Consider the following 20,637-nt stretch of genomic DNA (forward strand, 5'->3'; position numbering starts at 1 on the left):
GTGATCCGCCCGTCTCGGCCTCCCAAAGTGCTGGGATTACAGGCTTGAGCCACCGCGCCCGGCTAACGTTTTTTTTTAAAGAGTTTAGAGTTGCCTCTTTGCAGTTACAGTTTCCAAGGGAAATTGTTTCTCAGTCAGGGAAACGTGGGAGGTTAAAAAAATGCTTGAGGAAATGTAATTTCAAATTATTAGTAAACATAAGATTGAACTTAAAAAAAAAAAAAAAAACAAGGCTGGACGTGGTGGCTCACACCTGTAATCCCAGCACTTTGGGAGGCGGAGGCAGGCAGATCACGAGGTCCCGAGTTCGAGACCAGCCTGACCAACATAGTGAAACTCAGTCTCTACTAAAAATACAAAAAAAATTAGGCATGGTGGCACGTGCCTGTAGTCCCAGCTACTCCAGAGGCTGAGGCAAGAGAATCACTTGAACCCGGGAGGCGGAGGTTGTGGTGAGCTGAGATCGCGCCACTACAGTCCAGCCTGGCAACAGAGTGAGACTCTGTCTCAAACAAAAAAAACCTTGAGCTACTAAACTTACACTGCCAGTTGGTTCCATGGTGCAGAGATGGTGAAGCAGTAACCATTAACCTATAGTAGGTACTCAGATTTGTGTTGACTAACAGTAATGGGCCTGGGGGTTGCAAAACGAGGTGAGCCAATTATGCTATAAAGTTGATATAACAAACGCAAAACTGCAGGAAGGTAGAAGTTTATTTCTCTCCTGTTAACAGTCTAGGGAGTGTTGGCCAACATTGTTCCTTGAAGCTATCCAGAGACCCAGGCTGGGGGGTGGGGGTAGAGCTCCACCATCCCAAATATTGTGCGTGGATTCCTTCTCTGGGTTCTAAGGAGGCTGCCTCCTTTGTGTTTGTCTTCATGGCTGAAGCACCATGTTTGTGTCCTGGTCTGCCATAAGGGAGAAGGGGGTATCTGGAGGACATCCAGTCAGCTTTATTTTTTTAAGGATTTGAAATAGAAAATGCACACATCACTTTCACTTACATCCCAGTAACCAAAAAGAAGACATGTGACCTTAGCTGTGAGGGAGGCTAGGAGATGTTTGTTTGTTTTTGTTTTTGAATCTGGCTCAGTCGTACATGCTGGATTGCAGTGGCTTGATCTCAGCTCACTGCAAGCTCCGCCTCCTGCGTTCACACCATTCTCCTGCCTCAGCCTCCCGAGTAGCTGGGACTACAGGCGCCCACCACCACACCCAGCTGATTTTTTTTTTTGTATTTTTAGTAGAGACCGGGTTTCACCATGTTAGCCAGGATAGTTTCTGTCTCCTGACCTCTTGATCTGCTGTCTGGAGAACTCCCTTGAAAGGAATTTTGAGCTTACTGCCAGGGATTGGTTTAGCAGAGTTGGCCAGGGCCTGTGAATGGGGTGTGGTGGCTTCTTGGGAGGAACCTGGGTTACTGGTAAGAGCTTATATGGCAATTGTAATCAAAGCACCAACAATTGAATATCAGTTGAAAACTTTATGCAACTATATTTTATGAACGTGGTATGTGCATATTTCCCCTGAAGTCTGAATCCTCATCTGTAGAATGGTGTAGTAATGATCAGACTTAATAGGGAGGCAGCACTGTTTTTATAATATGAAATAGTGCGTGTGGGGATGGTGGCTTCTTGGTTTAGGTCATCACCTATGAGGAAGATGTCCTGAAAGGATGGTACTGTTGACTAAACTGGTGAATCAGAAGGACCTGGTTGAATTTGGGGGGAAAAACTTACATAATATATTAAAAAATTATATCTACTGAAATGGAGCTCTAATAAAAGGTACAACATCCATTTTACTCCTTAAACTTTTTCCCTCAGAGTCTGTAAGCAAAGAGACCGAGACCATCCTTTGACTTAGAAGTTCAGCAACTTACAATGGCCGCCATTACAATCCAACTCCAAGGATTGCCAGGAGTGACTCATTTTCCTGCTTGTGTGCCTTAGAGTTTTTCTTAACAGTCAGTCCTTTTTTTGTTTGAGACGGAGTCTTGCTCTGTTACCCAGGCTAGAGTGCAGTGGCTCGATCTCAGCTCACTGCAAGCTCCGCCTCCTGGGTTCTCGCCTTTCTCCTGCCTTAGCCTCCGGAGTAGCCTGGACTACAGGTGCCCGCCACCACACCTGGCTAACTTTTTGTATTTTTTAGTAGAGACAGGGTTTTACCATGTTAGCCAGGATGGTCTCCATCTGCTGACCTTGTGATCTGCCCACCTTGGCCTCCCAGAGTGCTGGGATTACAGGTGTGAGCCACCATGCCAGGCCCAGTCAGTTCTTTTTTATTTTTATTTTTTTGAGATAAGTTCTCACTTTGTCACCCAGGCTGGAGTGCAGTGGCACCATCTCCGCTCACTACATCCTTGACCTGGGCTCCAGTTCCCTCACACCCCAGCTCCCCAAGCAACTGGGACTACAGTTGTGAGCCACCATGACCAGCTAATTATTTGTATTTTTTGTAGATATGGGGTTTCACCCTGTTGCCCAGGCTGGTCTCAAACTCCTAACCTCAAGTAATCCGCCCTCCTCGCCTTCCAAAGTGCTGGTTTTACAGGCGTGAGCCATTGCGCCCAGCATAGCGGTCAATTAGTCACTTGATCTGATATCCTAAAATTGTGCTATAATTTTTGTCTCTCAAGATGTTTAAGGTCTGTTACTTTCTGGTGTTAATAATACCACCTCAGGAATCATACAAAGGATATGACAGATTTGAAAATAATAACTAGAAACTCTAGAATGAAAAAAATACTGTTGTTGATAAGGTAACATAATTTGTTTTCACTCTGAATAGAACATCCAATTTATTATCATCCCCACTAGATAATAGGCTGCCTTGAAGGCTTTGCCATAATGTATATGTGATGCTTAGCATTGTGCCTGGCATATATTTGTTGCATAATAGATTAATTTTTGAACAACTGAATGAATGAGTTAATTAATGTTATAGTGTTTATTCTACATTTTACTTGGCTGTTAATGTATGTTTCTCCCACTGGACTAATGTTGGGCACAGGGACCATGTCTTTTTTTTTCAACCATTTTTCTGTTCAGAAAAAGAAAGGTTTAGTTGGCTCTCAGCACTCGTTTAATTTTATGTAAACACACCCTATGAGACTGAAGCAAATCTGAGTGATTTTCGTTGTAAAATAAAATATAAAAATTGTTCTTGGAATTATTTCTAAACAGAACATCAGTGTTGTCTACTTCAGAAAAATGGGATTGTTCAAATGAATCTTCGGCCAACAACTGTTCAAGAATGATGTTAACATCATCCATAGGAATGTTCTTTTGTAGAATTTGACACTTTCAGCAATAGAGAATTCGTATATTTTGTATATGGAAATACCCCTATTAAAACTGAATGCTGTAAACAGAATGTCTATTGTTTCCCAAATTGGTATACTAGAGGAATGCAAAACTAATAATAAAAGCAAGATATTTTGTGGCAAACTTATCTCAGGATAAATGCTGCAGCTGCTGGGGCTGCTGGGACAAATGGGACAGGGGTTAAGAGTTGGGGTTCTTGCTCTGTCACCCAGCCTGGGGAGCAGTGGCACCATCATAGCTCACTACAGCCTTGAACTCATGGGCTCAAGCATTAACTCTCACCTCAGCCTCCCAAGAAGCTAGGACTGCAAGCATATACCACCAAACCCAGCTACATTTTTTTTTTGTTGCTCTGTTGCCCAGGCTGGAATGCAATGGTATAGTCTTGCCTCACTGCAGCCTCTGCCTCCTGGGTTCAAACAATTCTCCTGCCTCAGCCTCCCAAGTAACTGGGATTACTGGCACCTGCCATCATGCCTGACTAATTTTTGTATTTTTAGTAGAGATGAGGTTTCACCATGTTAGCCAGGCTGGTCTTGAACTCCTGAGCTCAGGTGATCTGCCCGCTTTGGCCTCCCAAACCCAGCTAATTTAAAATTTATTAATAAATATAAAAATTCAACTCATCTTGAACTTTTGGCCTCTAGCAGTCCTCCCACCTCAGCCTCCGAAAGTGCTGGGATTGCAAGCGTGAACCACCACGCCCAGCTTGGGACCATGTCTTAATCATTTTTGTACAACCCAGTTTCAAGCACAGTGTTGGGCACATAGTAGGTGAACTAATTTAGTGAATTTCTTAGGCAAATAGGATTTTACAATAAATCTGTTTTCCCCCCAGAATATATTTACCATATTTATTTGAATTGAAGTAACAAGCATGAGAAGAAGTTTATTTTAATATCAGAACAGGACCATATTGAGAGTCTGATTCAAATTTCCATTTGATTTGCCCATTCAAGTTGAGTCCAAATGAGAGGCATATCTGCCATCAATAGCTCTCATTTAATTTTAATTTTATTTATTTATTTTGAGATGGAGTCTCACTCTGTCACCCAGGCTGGAGTGCAGTGGCGTGATCTTGGCTCACTGCAACCTCCACCTCCCATGTTCACGCGATTCTCCTGCATCAGCCTCCTGAGTAGCTGGGATTGATTACAGGCACCTGCCACCACGCCCGGCTAATTTTTGTATTTTTGAGAGACAAGGTTTCACCATGTTGTCCAGGCTGGTCTCAAACTCTTGACTTCACATGATCCACCTGCCTCAGCCTCCCAAAGTGCTGGGATTATAGGCATGAGCCACCATTGCCCAGCCCCATTAATAGCTTTTAGAAAAAATTTCCAAATACTGGAATATAGAAATTAGCCAACTATCAGAAAACAGCATATCAGATTATAATGTTTATTTATTATTATTTTTTGAGACAGAAAATCTCACTCTGTCACTCAGAGTGCAGTGTGGTAGCATGATTGCAGGTCACTGCAGCCTCAGCCTCTTGAGCTTAGGCAGTCTCCCTGTGTCAGCTTCCAGAGTAGCCGGGACGACAGGTGCCTACCACCACACCTGGCTAATTATTATTATTATAATACATATATTTTTTTCTGAGACAGAGTCTCGCTCTGTAGCCCAGGCTGGAGTGCAGTGGTGCGATCTCGGCTCACTGCAAGCTCTGCCTCCCGGGTTCCTGCAATTCTCCTGCCTCAGCCTCCCGAGTAGCTGGGACTACAGATGCTCACCACCACATCCGGCTAGTTTTTTTTTTTTTTTTTTTTTGTATTTTTAGTAGAGACAGGGTTTCACCGAGTTAGCCAGGCTGGTCTCCGATTCCTGACCTCAAGTGATCCTCTTGCCTTGGGCTTCCAAAATGCTGGGATTACAAGCACCAGCCAGTTATTTCTTGATTATATGCTAAAAAATGAGTGGATTATTCATGAGTCTAATTTTTGTGGAGATGGGGTCTCACTGTGTTGTCCAGGCTGATCCTGGGCTCAAGCAGTCATCCTGCCTGGGCCTCCTAAAGTGTTGGGATTACAGGTATGAGCCACTCTGCTCATCCAGATCCCTGAATTAATATTATTTCACTCTGATGTTTCTCCCTTGTTATATCTATTTCCAGGTTTGACTTTAATGCCTGGACAGATTTGTTTATTATTGATCATTGTCTTAGCATGTTTGTTGTTATTTTATGCTTACATTATGCTTACTTTAGACAATTTGGGGAAAAAGGAGTGTTATAATTAAAGATATAAGTTACTGGCAAATATAGGATCTAGTTTATAATCATTGTATGGTGTTGTGCTTTTACCTATGATTTAGGTAAGCACATTACAGATATAAATGGCCAGGCCCGGCTGGGCGCAGTGGCTCACTCCTGTAATCCCAGCACTTGGGGAGGCCATGGTGGGCGGATCACCTGAGGTCAGGAGTTTGAGACCAGCCTGGCCAACATGGTAAAACCCCTTCTCTACTAAAAATACAAAATTAGCTGGGTGTGGTGGCAGGCACTTGTAATCCCAGCTACTCGGGAGGCTGAGGCAAGGAGAATCACTTGAACCCAGGAGGTGGAGGTTGCAGTGAGCCGAGATCGCACCACTGCACTCCAGCCTGGGTGACAGAGTGAGACTATCTCAGTCAGTCAATCAATCAATCAATCAACAAAATAAAGGGTCAGGCACCAATGGCTCATGCTTATAATCCTAGCAATTTGGGATGCTGCAGTGGGAGCATTGCTTGAACCCAGGAGTTTGAGACCAGGTCGGGCAATATAGTGAGATCCTGTCTCAAATAAAAAACTAGGTATAAATAATGAAATTTGAATTACAACTTTTTTTTTTTTTGGAGAAAAAGTTTCGTTCTTACTGCCCAGGAGTGCAGTGGGGCAACCTTGGCTCACTGAAACCTCCGCCTCCCGGGTTCAAACAATTCTCCTGCCTCAGCCTCCCGAGTAGCTGTGATTACAGGCATACGCCACCACACATGACTAATTTTGTGTTTTAGTAGGGATGAGATTTCTCCATGTTGGTTAGGCTGGTCTCGAACTCCTGACCTCAGGTGATCAGCCTGCCTCGTCCTCCCAAAGTGCTGGAATTGCAGGCTTGAGTTACTGCGCCCAGCTGGAATTACAACTTTTTAATACTGTGCTTTTTATTTAGTGTGATTCTGCGAACATTTTCTTGTCATTAACTTTTTTTTTTTGAGATGGAGTCTTGCTCTGCCGCCCAGGCTGGAGTGCAGTGACGCGATCTTGGCTCACTGCAAGATCTTGGCTCACTGCAAGGTCCGCCTCCTGGGTTCACGCCATTCTCCTGCCTCAACCTCCCGAGTAGCTGGGATTACAGGCACCCACCACCACGCCTGGCTAATTTTTTGTATTTTTAGTAGAGACAGGGTTTCACCGTGTTAGACAGGATGGTCTTGATCTCCTGACCTCGTGACCCACCGGCTTTGGCCTCCCAAAGTGCTGGGATTATAGGTGTGAGTCATTGTGCCTGGCCCCCTGTCATTAACATTTTAAAAAATATGATTTTAATGCTTGTATAGGATTCTGTTACTTGGCTTTAATATTCAGTCATTCTGCTTTTGTTTCAAGTTTTCATTATTATAGATAAGTCTGCAATGATCATTTTTGGGTACAACCTGTGTAAATTTCTGATCGTTGTTTAATTACTGTATCAGTGGGTTTGAATGTTCTTAAGGTTTTTTTTTTTTTAATTGAGGCTTTTAAAAAGGAGAGCTGACAATTACATTTTCAGTTGTTTAGATTCAAGCTTCAGGTCTCTTATTTGGGATCTGATAGACGATTTATGGGTGAAAAGCATTTTGAATTCCTGGAACATATTCAGGGACCTAACACCACTTAAGAAATTGGACAGAAGTTGGATTTATTTACACGTGGAAGTAATCATTGTTAAGAACAAGGAAAAATGTGTGACATCACAGGATCAGTTTGTAAATAGAACAGGAATAGTTTGCTCATGACATAAAAAAACAGACAAAGCCCAAATATAAGTGAGCATTAACTGAATTAGAGCTTAAGTGTGTCCCCTCTTTTGCATTTAGATCAGCTGTAGGCATTACGTAATCTGCTCCTGGCAAGCCTGAGCGTCGTCTTGGTTCTCATTTGTGGTATTTGTGGTGATGTTTTATTCTTGGTTAGAATGGGTGATTGAGTGATTGCCATTTTCTCTCTTTCAGGAAGTTCTTCTTACCCAGTGTTGTTCGGGCTTTGACTCATGTTTGACCTTTTCCATCTGTCTGGGTTTAGTAGCTACCATGGCTAATCCTAACCCCAACCCCTTTGCACAGACATAGGTCCTCATGGCTCCCCATTTTCTATTCACATCATTCATGGTGTGCCAGATTCCCATCCTACAGTTGAGGTTTTATATAATAATACGGTAGATACGTGGTGGTGCACAGACCTTCTTATATTAGGAAAGTTCCACACTGATTAAAAGCCACAGTGGTGAGTCATTTGTGATGTGTAATGAGCTTACCTGTCATATCTTTGTTTTATCTGTGTCCCATCTATCTGGACTGCCTCATGAAGAACCAGGGCACCTGGAAGGGGACTTGGTCCCCTGAGAGAAAGACCACAGGGCTAGAGGTACAGAGTGGGTGATAATAGTTACTACAGCATTTATGACACTGGCAGGTGTAGGACCCAGGACCCACTCTGGAGTAAGAAGGACACGCTGAGCCAGTGTTGCTGGGTCCTGGGTCTGTTGTCAGACCACATGTGACGACAGGTCTGTTGTCTGACTCTTGTCAGACACCATGTGATGTGTTATAGATATGGAACAGGAGACGGCAGAAAGGCATGTAAGTATCTGACAGCATCAGGCTGTCAGAACTCCAGTAGCAAACAGAGAAACAGGGCACACGTGAATACCATAGGGCGAGTACAAAGAGGAGGGTTAGAGGCCAGATGGATAAGCTAAAAATAGGATTATTTGGATATACTGCAAGTACTTTCAGCACAGTGTATCTAAAATCGACATTGTCATAGTCCTTCCACTGACCTTTTCCATTTCTGTTAATGACAAGATACATCCTGTCACCAGGCTTGAAGTCTCAGGTCTTCTTTGCTTCTTTTTCTGTGTTCTTTGCATGTAGTCAGTTACTGTATCTCTAGTAATTCTGCCTCCATGTGGAAAGGTCTTGGGGTTCCAACCTTGGCTCTCCCACACATAGGCCCTAAGATAAAGTCAACTAAACCTGACCAACTAATGCGGAAGATGACCATCTCACAGGGTTATCATGCGAATTAGAGATGAAGTGCCCTATTACTTCTTAACCAGACTATATCGTAGGTGTTTCCAGGACAAAATGAGAACAATTTAGTTTAAAGATCTTAATTGGCTTTCTAGAATTGGGCAACACTTCTTCCCATACAGTATCCTGTGAGCTAAGCAGAGGAGCTTGGCTTTTTAGAGAGAAATGGTCTTAATAAACCAGAAACAAAGAACTAAACCAGAAACAAAGAAACCAGAAACAAAGAACTAAAAGCAGATGGGTCATTTCAAAGGGACTTTTCTTGTAAGGCAGGGGCAGGGAGACAGAACAATACAAAAATAACTGATAGTTAGCATCAGGTGACTTCAGGTTATCATGAACCTGAGCACGGGTGACTGCATTTTGGTTTGTGTTCTAGTGTGTTGGGGCCCTATTGTGCAGGAGCTCAATCTGCAGCAATGGCCGCTTATAATTTTTATTTAACACCAGATTGGATTCCTGCCTCTAATTTAGCTTTCCTACTTCTGCCAGTTTGCTCTTTCTAACAACATAGCTCTGATCATGTTATATCCTTCCTCAAAAACCTTTATGGCATTTTCATTAACTATTAGAATTTCTATCCTAGTTTCGAGGCCTCTTCACCACCTGGCCCCATCCCACATTTCTGGTTCTGTCCTCTAACGTTTCCTTTCATACCCCCTACCCTGGCGTTCCAGCCACATTGAACTTGCTGTCTTGAGGATGTGTCCTCGTCTCAGTGGCATTGCTCGTACTTGGAATTGTTCTTTTCCATACCTCTCAGGCTCCAAATCTTCATCTTTCGAGTTCCTGTTCAAATGCTACCATCTCTGTTGCAGGTCCCTGCAATCCCTGACTGTAACTCTCCTTAACTTCCATTATTCTTTCTCTGAGCTCTTGTCACACTTACTGCTTTATGCTTTTTGTTTTTTGGGTACATGATGTATTTAACTGCATATTCTGAGTCCTGGGGAGTTCTTCCTAAGCACTTAGCAAGTATGTGTTGTAGGCAATTAGTAGTTATATATGATCAGTAGACTCCACAGGGGAATAATAACAAGCTGATTAAGAGTTGACAGGTCCCTGGGGACTGAGAGTACAGGAAAGCACATGTGTAAAGCAGGTGCATAACACTAGCTTTGGAAGATCTAGAAAACTAGTAAACAAAAGCTTTTAATATGGTTCTTGTTAAGGTGTGAAGAGGTAAGATAACTAATTTGAGTGGCATTCCTCTTATTTCATTTGATCTTATTTCAGTCCACAATTTTCCACATACCTTTTCTCAAAAATGAGAGTATAAAAGAGTTGGGTGCAGTGGCGCACACCTGTAATCCCAGCACTTTGGGAGTCTGAGGCAGGCGGACCACTTAAGGTCAGGAGTTCGAGACCAGCCTGGCCAACATGGTGAAACCCTGTTTCTAATAAAAATACAAAAAAATGAGCCAGGCGTGGTGGCAGGTGCCTGTAATCGCATCTACAGGTGCCTATTGAGGTGGGAGAATCACTTGAACCTGGGTGGCGGAGGTTGCGGTGAGCCGGGATTGTACCACTGCACTCCAGCCTGGGTGACAGTGCGAGACTCCATCTTAAAAAATAAAAAATAAAATAAAAAATAAATTAAAAAAATATAGAGGGATTGAAATGACAAGAAAACTTGACAGTTTATCAAATGACATCTTTGCCGTATATCATAATGCCAGTTGTGGGACTGGCCTGTGCCTCCTTTAAGCCTTGGAGTTGTAATGAAAAGTTTTCTTCAAATAGTTTTGTTCATCACAGTTTAAACTGTGCTATGAAATTTCTTGGATCTTTGGAGAGAAACAAGATACTGTTACAATAATTACTGTGGACATGTTACTGGAAAGGGGTCCTGATGCAGACCCCAAGAAAAGGGTTCTTGGACCTTGTGCAAGAAACAATTCAGGTTGAGTCCATAGAGTAAAGTGAATGTAAGTTTATTAAGTAAAGAAACAAAAGAATGGTTACTCCATAGACAGAGCAGTAGCTTGGGCTGTTCCACTGATAATACCATAATTATTTATTCATTATATGCTAAAGAAGGGGTGGATTATTCATGAGTTTTCCAGGAAAGGGGTGGGCAATTCCTGGAAATGAGAATTCCTCCCCTTTTCAGACCATATAGGGTAACTACCTGATGTTGCCATGGCATTTGTAAACTGTCATGGCACTGGTGGGAGTGTCTTTTAGCATGCATGCTAATATATTATAATTAGTGCATAACGAGCAGTGAGGACAGCCAGAACTCACTTTTGTCACCATCTTGGTTTTTTTGGGTTTTGGCTGGCTTCTTTACCATCACCTGTACAAGGTCTCTGTGACCTGTACCTTGTGCTGACCTCCTATCATCCTGTGACTTAGAAGGCCTAACCTCCTGGGAGTGCAGCCTAGTGGGTCTTAGCCTCATTTTACCAAACCCCTGTTCGTAATGGAGTCACTTTGGTTCAGATGCCTTTGATGGAGAAGGTAACTTTTCCGTATATATTCTTTTGTACCTTCAGGTATTTGGTTAAACTCATGCTTGTAATATTTGTTTAAATTAGTTATGTATTCTCTGGGAAGTGCCTGTTCTCATAATTTTTTTCAAAAAGCAATCAGCTTTTATTTGACAATTTGGAAAATACAGGAAGAAAAGTTATTCCAGCCAGGTGCAGTGGCTCACGCCTATAATCCTAGCACTTTGGGAGGCTGAGCTGGGTGGATCTCAAGGTCAGGAGTTCAAGACCAGCCTGACGACGGTAAAACCCCATCTCTACTAAAAATGCAAAAATTAGCCTAGCGTGGTGGCAGGCACCTGTAATCCCAGCTACTTGGGAGGCTGAGGCAGGAGAATCGCTTGAACCTGGCAGGTGGTGGTTACATTGAACCGAGATCATGCCACTACACTCCAGCCTGGGTGACACAGTGAGACTCCGTCTCAAAAAAGAAAAAAGAAAAACAGAAGTTACTTCGAATCCTACAGTAACCCTGAAACAACCAATTGGGATTGTCATTTAAAAATGAACTTTTTTTTTTTTTCCTTGAAACAGTGTCTCACTCTTTCACCAAGGCTGGAGGGCAGTGGCATGATCTCAGCTTTCTCAGCTCGCTGGAACCTCTGCCTCCCTGGTTGAAGTGATTCTCCTGCCTCAGCCTCCTGAGTAGCTGGGATTACAGGCATCTACCACCACGCCCAGCTAATTTGCATTTTTAGAAACGGTTTCACAATGTTGGCCAGGCTGCTCTCAAACTCCTGATCTCAAGTGATCCACCCACCTCGGCCTCCGGAAGCTGGGGAATTACAAGTGTGAGCCACTGTGCCCGGCCAAAAATAAACTCTTGAATGGATATTCTGTAAAACATTTATACTTCCTTTAAACAGGTATTTCCAAATATGTGGATTTTTGTTTATTTGGTTTTGAGGGAAGGTCTTACTCTGTTGCCCAGGTTGGAGTGCAGTGACACATCAGCTCACTGTAGTCTCAAACTCCTGGGCTCAGGCCATCCTCCCACCTCAGCCTCCGAGTAGCTGGGACTACAGGCCTGCACCACTATCCCTGGCTCATTTTTTTGTTTGTTGAGATGAGGTCTCACTATGTTGTCCAGGCTTCTCTTGAACTCCTGGGCTCAAGCCATCTTCCCACCTCAGCCTCCCAAAGTGCTGGGATTACAGACAGCCACTGTGTTCAGCCCAAATATGATTTTTGTGGTAGGATATGCCATTAGTTAGTGTTGTTAGTAAGAGGCTTCTCTCTCTGTATGAAGGTTATTCATATCTTCACTCCATTTGAGAAGAGTAAAACATAGAACTCCGCCATAAGTTTCTGAACTTAGAATAGTAAAGAAGTAACAAGCCAGTCTTGGCCTGGCCCAATGATGTGCACCTGTAGTCCCAGCTACTTGGGAGGCAGAGATGGGAGGATTGCTTGAGCCCAGGAGTTTGAGGCCAGCCTGGGCAATATAGACACCTTGTCTCTTAACAGACAACAACCCAATCTTAGCTGGTGCCTCACTTAAACTCTGCGATCCTTGCTACCTCACCCCCATCAAAGTTAATATGTGTGTGTATTGTCCAGCAGTGACAGGAAGAATAAAGGAAATAGAAATGAAGAGGCAGAATGGTCAAGATTTTGCAGTTGGTTGGGTGTACAGGATAAAAATGGTAAACTCAGATGATCAAGTTTCATGTATGGACAGGAGACTTGTAGAGGTTAGGTTCTGGAACCTAAATTCCTGGATTCAAATCCCATCTCTACAGCTTGGTAGTTGTTTGTTCCTGAGCAGTGTTTTTTAACCTCTGAGCCTCAGTTTGCTATGTATAACATGGGAATAATTTAGTACCCACTTCATTAGGTTATTGCAGGGCTTAAGAGAGATTCCACATAAAGAGCACTTAGCATAGTGCCTGAATATTTTTCATTAATTATTTAATAGTGAAGCCATTTTTTAAGTTAGAGAACAAATAAGGAGGAGCAGAAGTGGAAGATGTTAAAGAAAGTGATTTTCATTTAGAGGAGCTGAGTTTAAAGTAGCTAAGGGCAGTATTCAGAAGACAGGACTACTGGCCTGGCCTGGCCTGGCCTGGAAAGAGTTATGGCAGGAGGATGATCCTGGATCCACTATGTAGCTTTGCATTCATTCTCTGAAACTGCTTCCTAGATGGCTTCAAAGCTCTCAAAGCTCCACTGGTTTGATTCTGTAAAATGTTTGATTAACTGGGACAACTTGGGTTGCTTACCTTTAACTCTACAATGTAGCTGACTCACTGGAAAGTTTCTGTGCTTTTTCAACCACTGGCGCCAGCACTGCTGCCTGTGTTTGTGTGTGTTGTCCACTGCTCTATGGTGCCTGGGCCAGGGGGAATGAGGTAAAATCCTGCTGTTGTCTTCACTCCAAGCCTTGTGCACTTGGCTGCAACTGAATGGGCTGGCAGCATTTCTGCCTTAGGGAATGTTTGTCTGCTCCCGGGATGGGTTGATGGGTGGGGCTTAGTGTTGAGAGTCAAACCACTGAGGAAGTTGCCTGTGGCCAGCCTGACTCCATGTGGTCAGTGTAGTTTTCTATTATAAGGATTGCACCCTGGGGTTACTTAAATTCTTTTTTTTTTTTTTTTTCCTTACTGCAGATCATCAATGCTGTGGTACTGTTGATTTTATTGAGTGCCCTGGCTGATCCGGATCAGTATCACTTTTCAAGTTCTGAACTGGGAGGTGACTTTGAGTTCATGGATGATGCCAGTAAGTAGTAGATATTTTGGTATTGTCAAGGGCAGGGAATCTGACTGCCAGCACTTCCTATTAAATTACAAATATAGACTAATGAGCTCATTTGAGCTGAAATATAATTTGTCATTGCAAATCAGCAAATATTTGCGTGCATCTAACGTTCTGTCTTCTAGGTGCAAGAGTTTAAATAAGATCTTTTTTCATTTTATGTTAACTTACCCATTTAAAAAACTATTGCATTATCATAGACTTTCTACCCTGGGCCTTTTGGCCTTTTTTGAGAGGAAGAGGTATAAATGGCAGGAAGGAAGGTGAAAAGGCTCGTGCTTATCTCCTTGTGTCTTCTGTTATGTTTCAGTATTTATTTTTATTCTAGGAGTGATTCTAGAAATGATGTTGCAGATTATTTGGGGGAATTCAGGGCCTTTTCCCAGTGAATGGAAATATGTACAGGGATGTGGGATGTGGGGTAAGCAGGGAGGAAGCTAGGCTCCCAGCTTCAAGATCACTGCAGCCTCATCATTTTATAATCATGCTGAGTCCATGCCAAAGGAGAGAAACAGTGCTGTGCATAATCTCAAACAGAAGATAGTACAGATGTATTTCTCATTGACTTTGGAGAACTTCAAGTGAGTTTTTCTTTAAAAGTGTTGGAGCAAAGTAAGAGGGGAGAGAGTGGCTCAACCTGCGGTTTTAGAGATCGGAAGCATTCGAAAGACATGGTGAGGGCTCTGTGTTTCTCCAAGTGAGAAAAAGCTGTTCAGTGGTTTTAACTAAATGCATGAACTGATGTATGCATTTAAGATCCCTTTTGCTGCTGAGTGGGGGACTGGGTGTGTGAGCACAGAGTCTGGGAGAGTGGTATTGGGGATACCATCTAGGCTGCACAGGGGATAGAGAACAAGGAAGGATTTGGCAGAACTCGCTGTTTTGGGCAGCAAAGGAGATAGAGGAATGAAATATGACTTCTGCTTTCCAGTTTGAAGAGATGACCTGCGTCTTAAGAAAGTCCAGAGTCAGGAGGTGGGAACAGACTTGGGGGAGAAAACTAGACTTTAATTTCAGTAACTAACTGAGAGCACAGTTGTTTGGAATTGATATGCTTTGGCTGTGTCCCCACCCAATTCTCGAATTGTATCTCCCAGAATTCCCCTGTATTGTGGGAGGGACCCAGGGGGAAGTAATTGAATCATGGGAGCTCCTCTTTCCCTTGCTATTCTGATGATAGTGGATAAGTCTCACGAGATCGAGTCTGAGGCCAGCAGATCACCTGAGGCCAGGAGTTCAAGACCAGCCTGACCAAGATGGCAAAACCCCGTCTCTACTAAAAATAGAAAAATTAGCCCAGTGTGGTGGTGGGCGCCTGTAATCCCAGCTACTTGGGAGGCTGAGGCAGGAGAATTGCTTGAACCCCAGGCGGTGGAGGTTGCAGTGAGCTGAGATCGTGCCACTGTACTTCAGCCTGGGCAACAGAGTGAGACTCTTGTCTCAAAAAAAAAAAAAAAAAAAAAAGGCCCTGGGCGACTGTTGGGAAGACATGATTGGTTTTTAAATGCTGAGGACATGAGATTTCGAGGGTCTGGGGCAAATGATATGGTTTGACTGTGTCCCCATCCAAATCTCAACTTGAATTGTATCTCCCAGAATTCCCCCATATTGTGGGAGGGACCCAGGGGGAGGTAATTGAGTCATGGGGGGCCGGTCTTTCCTTTGCTGTTCTCATGATAGTGAACAAGTCTCATGAGATCTGATGGGTTTATCAGGGGTTTCCACTTTTGCTTCTTCCTCATTCTCTCTTGTCACCACCATGTAAGAAGTGCCTTTCACACTTTGCCATGATTCTGAGGCCTCCCCAGCCATGTGGAACTGTAAGTCCAGTTAAACCTCTTTTTCTTCCCAGTCTCGGGTATGTCTTTATCAGCAACATGAAAACAGACTAATACAGGAGTGTAGGCTCTGAAGCCAGAAGAGGTCAGTTTGAGTTCTGACACTGCCATGTGTTGAAGATGCTAAACTTGAGCTAGTGACTTATTATTGTGTGCCTCAGTTTCCCCTCTGCAAGCTAGGAGTGACTTTATAACCACATGATTTAAATGATAGAAAGTAATTACAGACAGGCTGTGGTGGCTCACACCTGTAATCCCAGCACTTTGGGAGGCGGGGAGGGTGGTGGGGATCACTTGAGATCAGGAGTTCAAAACCAGTCTGGCCAACATGGCAAAACCCCATCTCTACTAAAATCTACTTGCCTCAGAGTTGTTGTAAGGATTAAATGAGTTAGTGCATAAAACATGCTTAGAATGGGGCCTGACCCACAGGAAGTGCTCAGTACCTTTTGCTGTTTCAGCTACTATTACCTAGATTCTTACGGCTGGAACATGTGAACTATCTTAAAGTAGAGAGGTTACAAAGGTCAGGCATGGGAGTCTGTGGCCCAGAGGAAATATTTGGACTGAGATTATAGATTTGAGGATAATAGCCTAAAAACTGAATTTCTGTTAGGGAAAGAGTAAAAAGAAAAGGGAACGGTGCCTAGAACTGAGCCCTGAAGGATCCCCAACTCTAAGAGGCCAGGAGGAAGAATGAGAGAGTAACTAACTGGTAGTGAAGTAAACAGAGAACCAAGGGATGCTTTCTAGCCATCATCTTCCACCACTATTGTTTCACAACATGGATTAAGAAGTTGGGGCATTAAAGTTACTGCAGAGAAAAGTTGCATTATATTATCCTGGGATTTGAGACCCTGATTAGCTGGGATTACAAGCATGTGCCATCACACGGCTAATTTTTGTACTTTTTTTTTTTTTTTTGGGGGGGGGAGACGGAGTCTCGCTCTGTTGCCCGGGCTGGAGTGCAGTGGCCGGATCTCAGCTCACTGCAAGCTCCGCCTCCTGGGTTTACGCCATTCTCCTGCCTCAGCCTCCCAAGTAGCTGGGACTACAGGCGCCCGCCACCTCGCCCGGCTAGTTTTTTGTATTTTTTAGTAGAGACGGGGTTTCGCCATGTTAGCCAGGATGGTCTCGATCTTCTGACCTCGGGATCCGCCCGTCTCGGCCTCCCAAAGTGCTGGGATTACAGGCTTGAGCCACTGCGCCCGGCCTAATTTTTGTATCTTTTGTAGAGATGGGGTTTCACCATGTTGCGTAGGCTGCTCTGAAACTCTTGAGCTCAAGCGGTCCACCTACCTCAGCCTCCCAAAGTGCTGGGATTACAGGCATGAGCCACTACACCTGGCCAATTTTCAAGCACAATTTAAAGTAATTTATTATTCAGGCTGGGCTTGGTGGTCATGCCTGTAATTCCTCCAGCACTTTGGGAGGCCAAGGCAGGCAGATCACCTGAGGTCAGGAGTTCGAGACCAGCCTGTCCAACATGGCAAAACTCCATCTCTACTAAAAACACAAAAATTAGCTGGGCGGGCACGATGGACACCTGTAATCCCAGCTACTCAGGAGGCTGAGGCAGGAGAATTGTTTGACCTGGTACGGGGAGTTTGCAGTGAGCCGAGATTGCGCCATAGCACTGTAGTGTGGGTGACAGAGTGAGACTACATTTCAAAATTAAAATAAAGAATCCATCTCAAGGACTATTAATCCTATCCACACATGAGTTAAATATGGAAAGCTGTGTCCAATAACCTTTGGTCTATGAGCTTAAAGGAGACCAAAACACATATAAAAGAATTTTTAAAAAAAGATTCACTCAAGTGAATATCCACTTTTCATAACCACGTGATTTAAATGATAGAAAGTAATTACAGACTGGCTGTGGTGGCTCACACCTGTAATCCCAGCACTTTTGGGAGGCTGGGGGTTGGGGTGGGTATCACTTGAGATCAGGAGTTCAAGACCAGTCTGGCCAACGTGGCAAAACTCTATCTCTACTAAAAATACAAAAAATTGTTCGGACATGGTGGCTGTGTGCTTGTGGTCCCAGCTACTTGGGAGGCTGAGGCTGCAGTGAGTCGAGATCATGCCACTACACTCCAGCCTGGGCGACAGAGCAAGACTCCATCTCAAAAAAAAAAAAAAAAAGAAAGTAATTACAAACTATTCATTCAATTCTTTCAAATATATAAAATAGGAGAGAAACCGCAAAGGCACTGGAATTAACATCCAGGACATTATAAAACAATTACTATTTTAAAGTCTTAAGTACCAGCAAGCCTTTCAAGATAGCTAAATTAAGCCTATCATGTCAGATAGTTATTACCCAGCTTAATCTCTGGTGATTAGAATAAGGCATTCAGTGTTACTACTAGATCCAGATAGAATCATAGCATTATCATTTACAACTTCTTTTCCTAACCTCGCCTGCCGTAGAAAAGGAATCCTGCTACTGGAATTGTGTGGCTTTAATCTGAGGGGAAAGAAAGCAGAGTGACATTAATTTAACGTTAATTAAACTAATTATTCTTTCTGGAAGAATTCATACGAGTATAATGGGGTTATTCAGAATAGACAGAATAAGAAATGTTAGACCAGGTGCAGTGACTCACACTTGTAATCCCAGTACTTTGGGAGGCCGAAGCGGGTGGATTGCTTGAGCTCAGGAATTCGAGACCAGCCTGGGCAACACGGCGAAACCCTGTCTCAACTAAAAATACAAAAATTAGTCGAGTGTGTTGGTGCTTGCCTGTAATACCAGCTACTTGGAAGGCTGAGGTGGGAGGATCGCTTGAGCCTGGGAGGCAGAGGTTGCAGTGAGCCAAGATGGTGTCACTGCACTCCAGCCTGGGTGACAGAGCCAGACCCTGTCTCAAATTTTAAAAAATTATTCAAATTAATGTAGCAATTTTATCTTGATATCTTTTTGCATTGGTGACAGCTATCTGAAGATTTCATCCAGCCAGACAGAGCAGAACTCTTTTTCACTTTTGCATGTGATCTTTTCCATGATCTGGTAGAAGAAAGCTAAATTCCTGTTTGTATTGAAATGAGGCATATAGGAGAATCTACTGGAATAAAGAAAGAAAATATAAGAAAATGAGTTAAAAAAATTTTTTTTGAGACTGGGTTCCACTCTGTCACCAGACTGGAGTGGTGTCACACACAATCTGGGCTTACTACAGTCTCTACCTCTCGCGCTCAAGCAATTCTGCCACCTTAGCCTCCCAAGTAGCTGTAACTAGAGGCATGAGCCACCACTCCTGGCTAAGTTTTTGTAGAGATGGGATTTTGTCATGTTGCCCAGGCTGGTGTCAAAACTCCTGAGCTCAAGCAATTTGTCGTTCTCGACTTCCCAAAGTGCTGGGATTACAGGCATGAGCCACTCTACCCGCCCTCAGTTTTTTCAGTGTTATAAAAATTGACTATACTGGGAAAGGATGTGGAACTGTCATAGATTGGAGGAGACACAATTAAATGCACTGTGGGATCCTGGATTAGTTCTGGAAAAGAAAAAGGACATAGAAGGGGAATAGGTAAAATTCCAATTAGTTGTACAGTTTAATTAACAGTGTTGTAGCAATGTTAATTTTCTGGTTTTGGTAGTTATGCTAGAGCTAGGTAAATTGTTAATAGGGGAAGCAGGGTGAAGGGTATACGTGAATTCTGCTGTGTTTGTAACTTTCCTATATGTCTAAAATGACTTCAAAATAAAAAGTTAAAGAAAAAGTAGATCAATCCACTGAGTTAGAAGCTCAAAGAGTAATGTTTGAAAAGCATGTATGTGTGACATATTGTGTTACACACTCATAGCCTTGAGTAGAGGTAGACTTCACGGAATTTTATTTGTGAAATTTTGTTTGGCAAAGAATTATAACAGCAAGTGTCCCTGCTATGCATAATGTGAAACAGCAGTTCATCCATATGAATTTCTAATTAATTTTGTGGTAGATTTGTCTTTCTGACTTAACTTTCTTCACTGGGCAGACAAACTTAGCCTGAAGAAAGAAATGGCCAGATAAGTTGTCAAGAAATGATGCCTATTTATATGTACAGTCACCTGGTTTAGGCTAAAGACCCCTACATTTATTGGAGAAAGGATGATCTTTTCAATAAATGGTTCTGGGTGAAATCTGGGAGAAAGACACCTCACAAAAGAAGATAACCATAAGAGAATATTCTCCACATTATAAGTTATAGGAATTGCAAATTACAACTACAGTGGTAAATTACTGTACCTCTTCAAAATGACCAACATTAACACAGTTAACAATAGCACCTATTGGTATCGATGCCGAACAGCCGGAACTCTCAAATCACGGCTGGGAATGTAAATCGCACCAACCACTTTGGAAAACTAAAGCTAAATATACATCTACGCTATGGCCCTGCATTCCACTCCTTGATATATGTACACTCCAGAAGTGAGTGCTGCACAACCCAGTCCTAGATATATACCCTAGGGAAACGGGTGCTTCATAAATCCATCGTCAGCCATGTATAAAAATGGTCATAGTAACTTTATTTATAATAGCCAAAAGTTGGAAACAATCCAGATTTCCAGTGGCAGAATGGGCAAAAATGAAGCAACCAGAGATTAAACAATATAAGCAAAATGAATAATGAGAATTAATTGTAACGTGTGTATGCTTATATATGTATGTGCATATTTGAAAGTTTTGATAATAAAATCTGAGAAATAGGAACAGCAACAAAAAAGATTGATGAGCCTGAGGAGGGCCAGCTTTCTTGATGACTCTCAGCATCACCAACTAAGTCTCACCTCACTCTGGCATTTGAAAAGGGCCCTTGGCTGCCTACCTGCCCTCAATTCACACACCCCAAACTAACAAGCAGTCTGCACAGCTTGCCGGCTTGTGCACAAAGATCCTGACAGCCTTGAGGAAACAGAACTACAGCAGCAGGGGAAGCTGAGCCAGGGAAACCAT

The 20,637-nt window shown here is 43.1% G+C and overlaps 1 protein-coding gene across 1 annotated transcript in view; it reads left to right on the forward strand.

Moving 5' to 3' along the window:
- The window catches only part of LAPTM4B (lysosomal protein transmembrane 4 beta), a 49,534-nt gene that overhangs the window by 15,170 nt on the left and 13,727 nt on the right, over nucleotides 1-20,637 (forward strand). The window contains exon 2 of the mRNA XM_026454928.2: nucleotides 13,703-13,814. Coding sequence (XP_026310713.2) covers nucleotides 13,703-13,814 — 112 coding nt within the window. The remainder of the gene's footprint in view (nucleotides 1-13,702; nucleotides 13,815-20,637) is intronic.

Source organism: Piliocolobus tephrosceles, chromosome 7 (assembly GCF_002776525.5).
Source record: "Piliocolobus tephrosceles isolate RC106 chromosome 7, ASM277652v3, whole genome shotgun sequence".
Lineage (NCBI taxonomy): Eukaryota > Metazoa > Chordata > Mammalia > Primates > Cercopithecidae > Piliocolobus > Piliocolobus tephrosceles.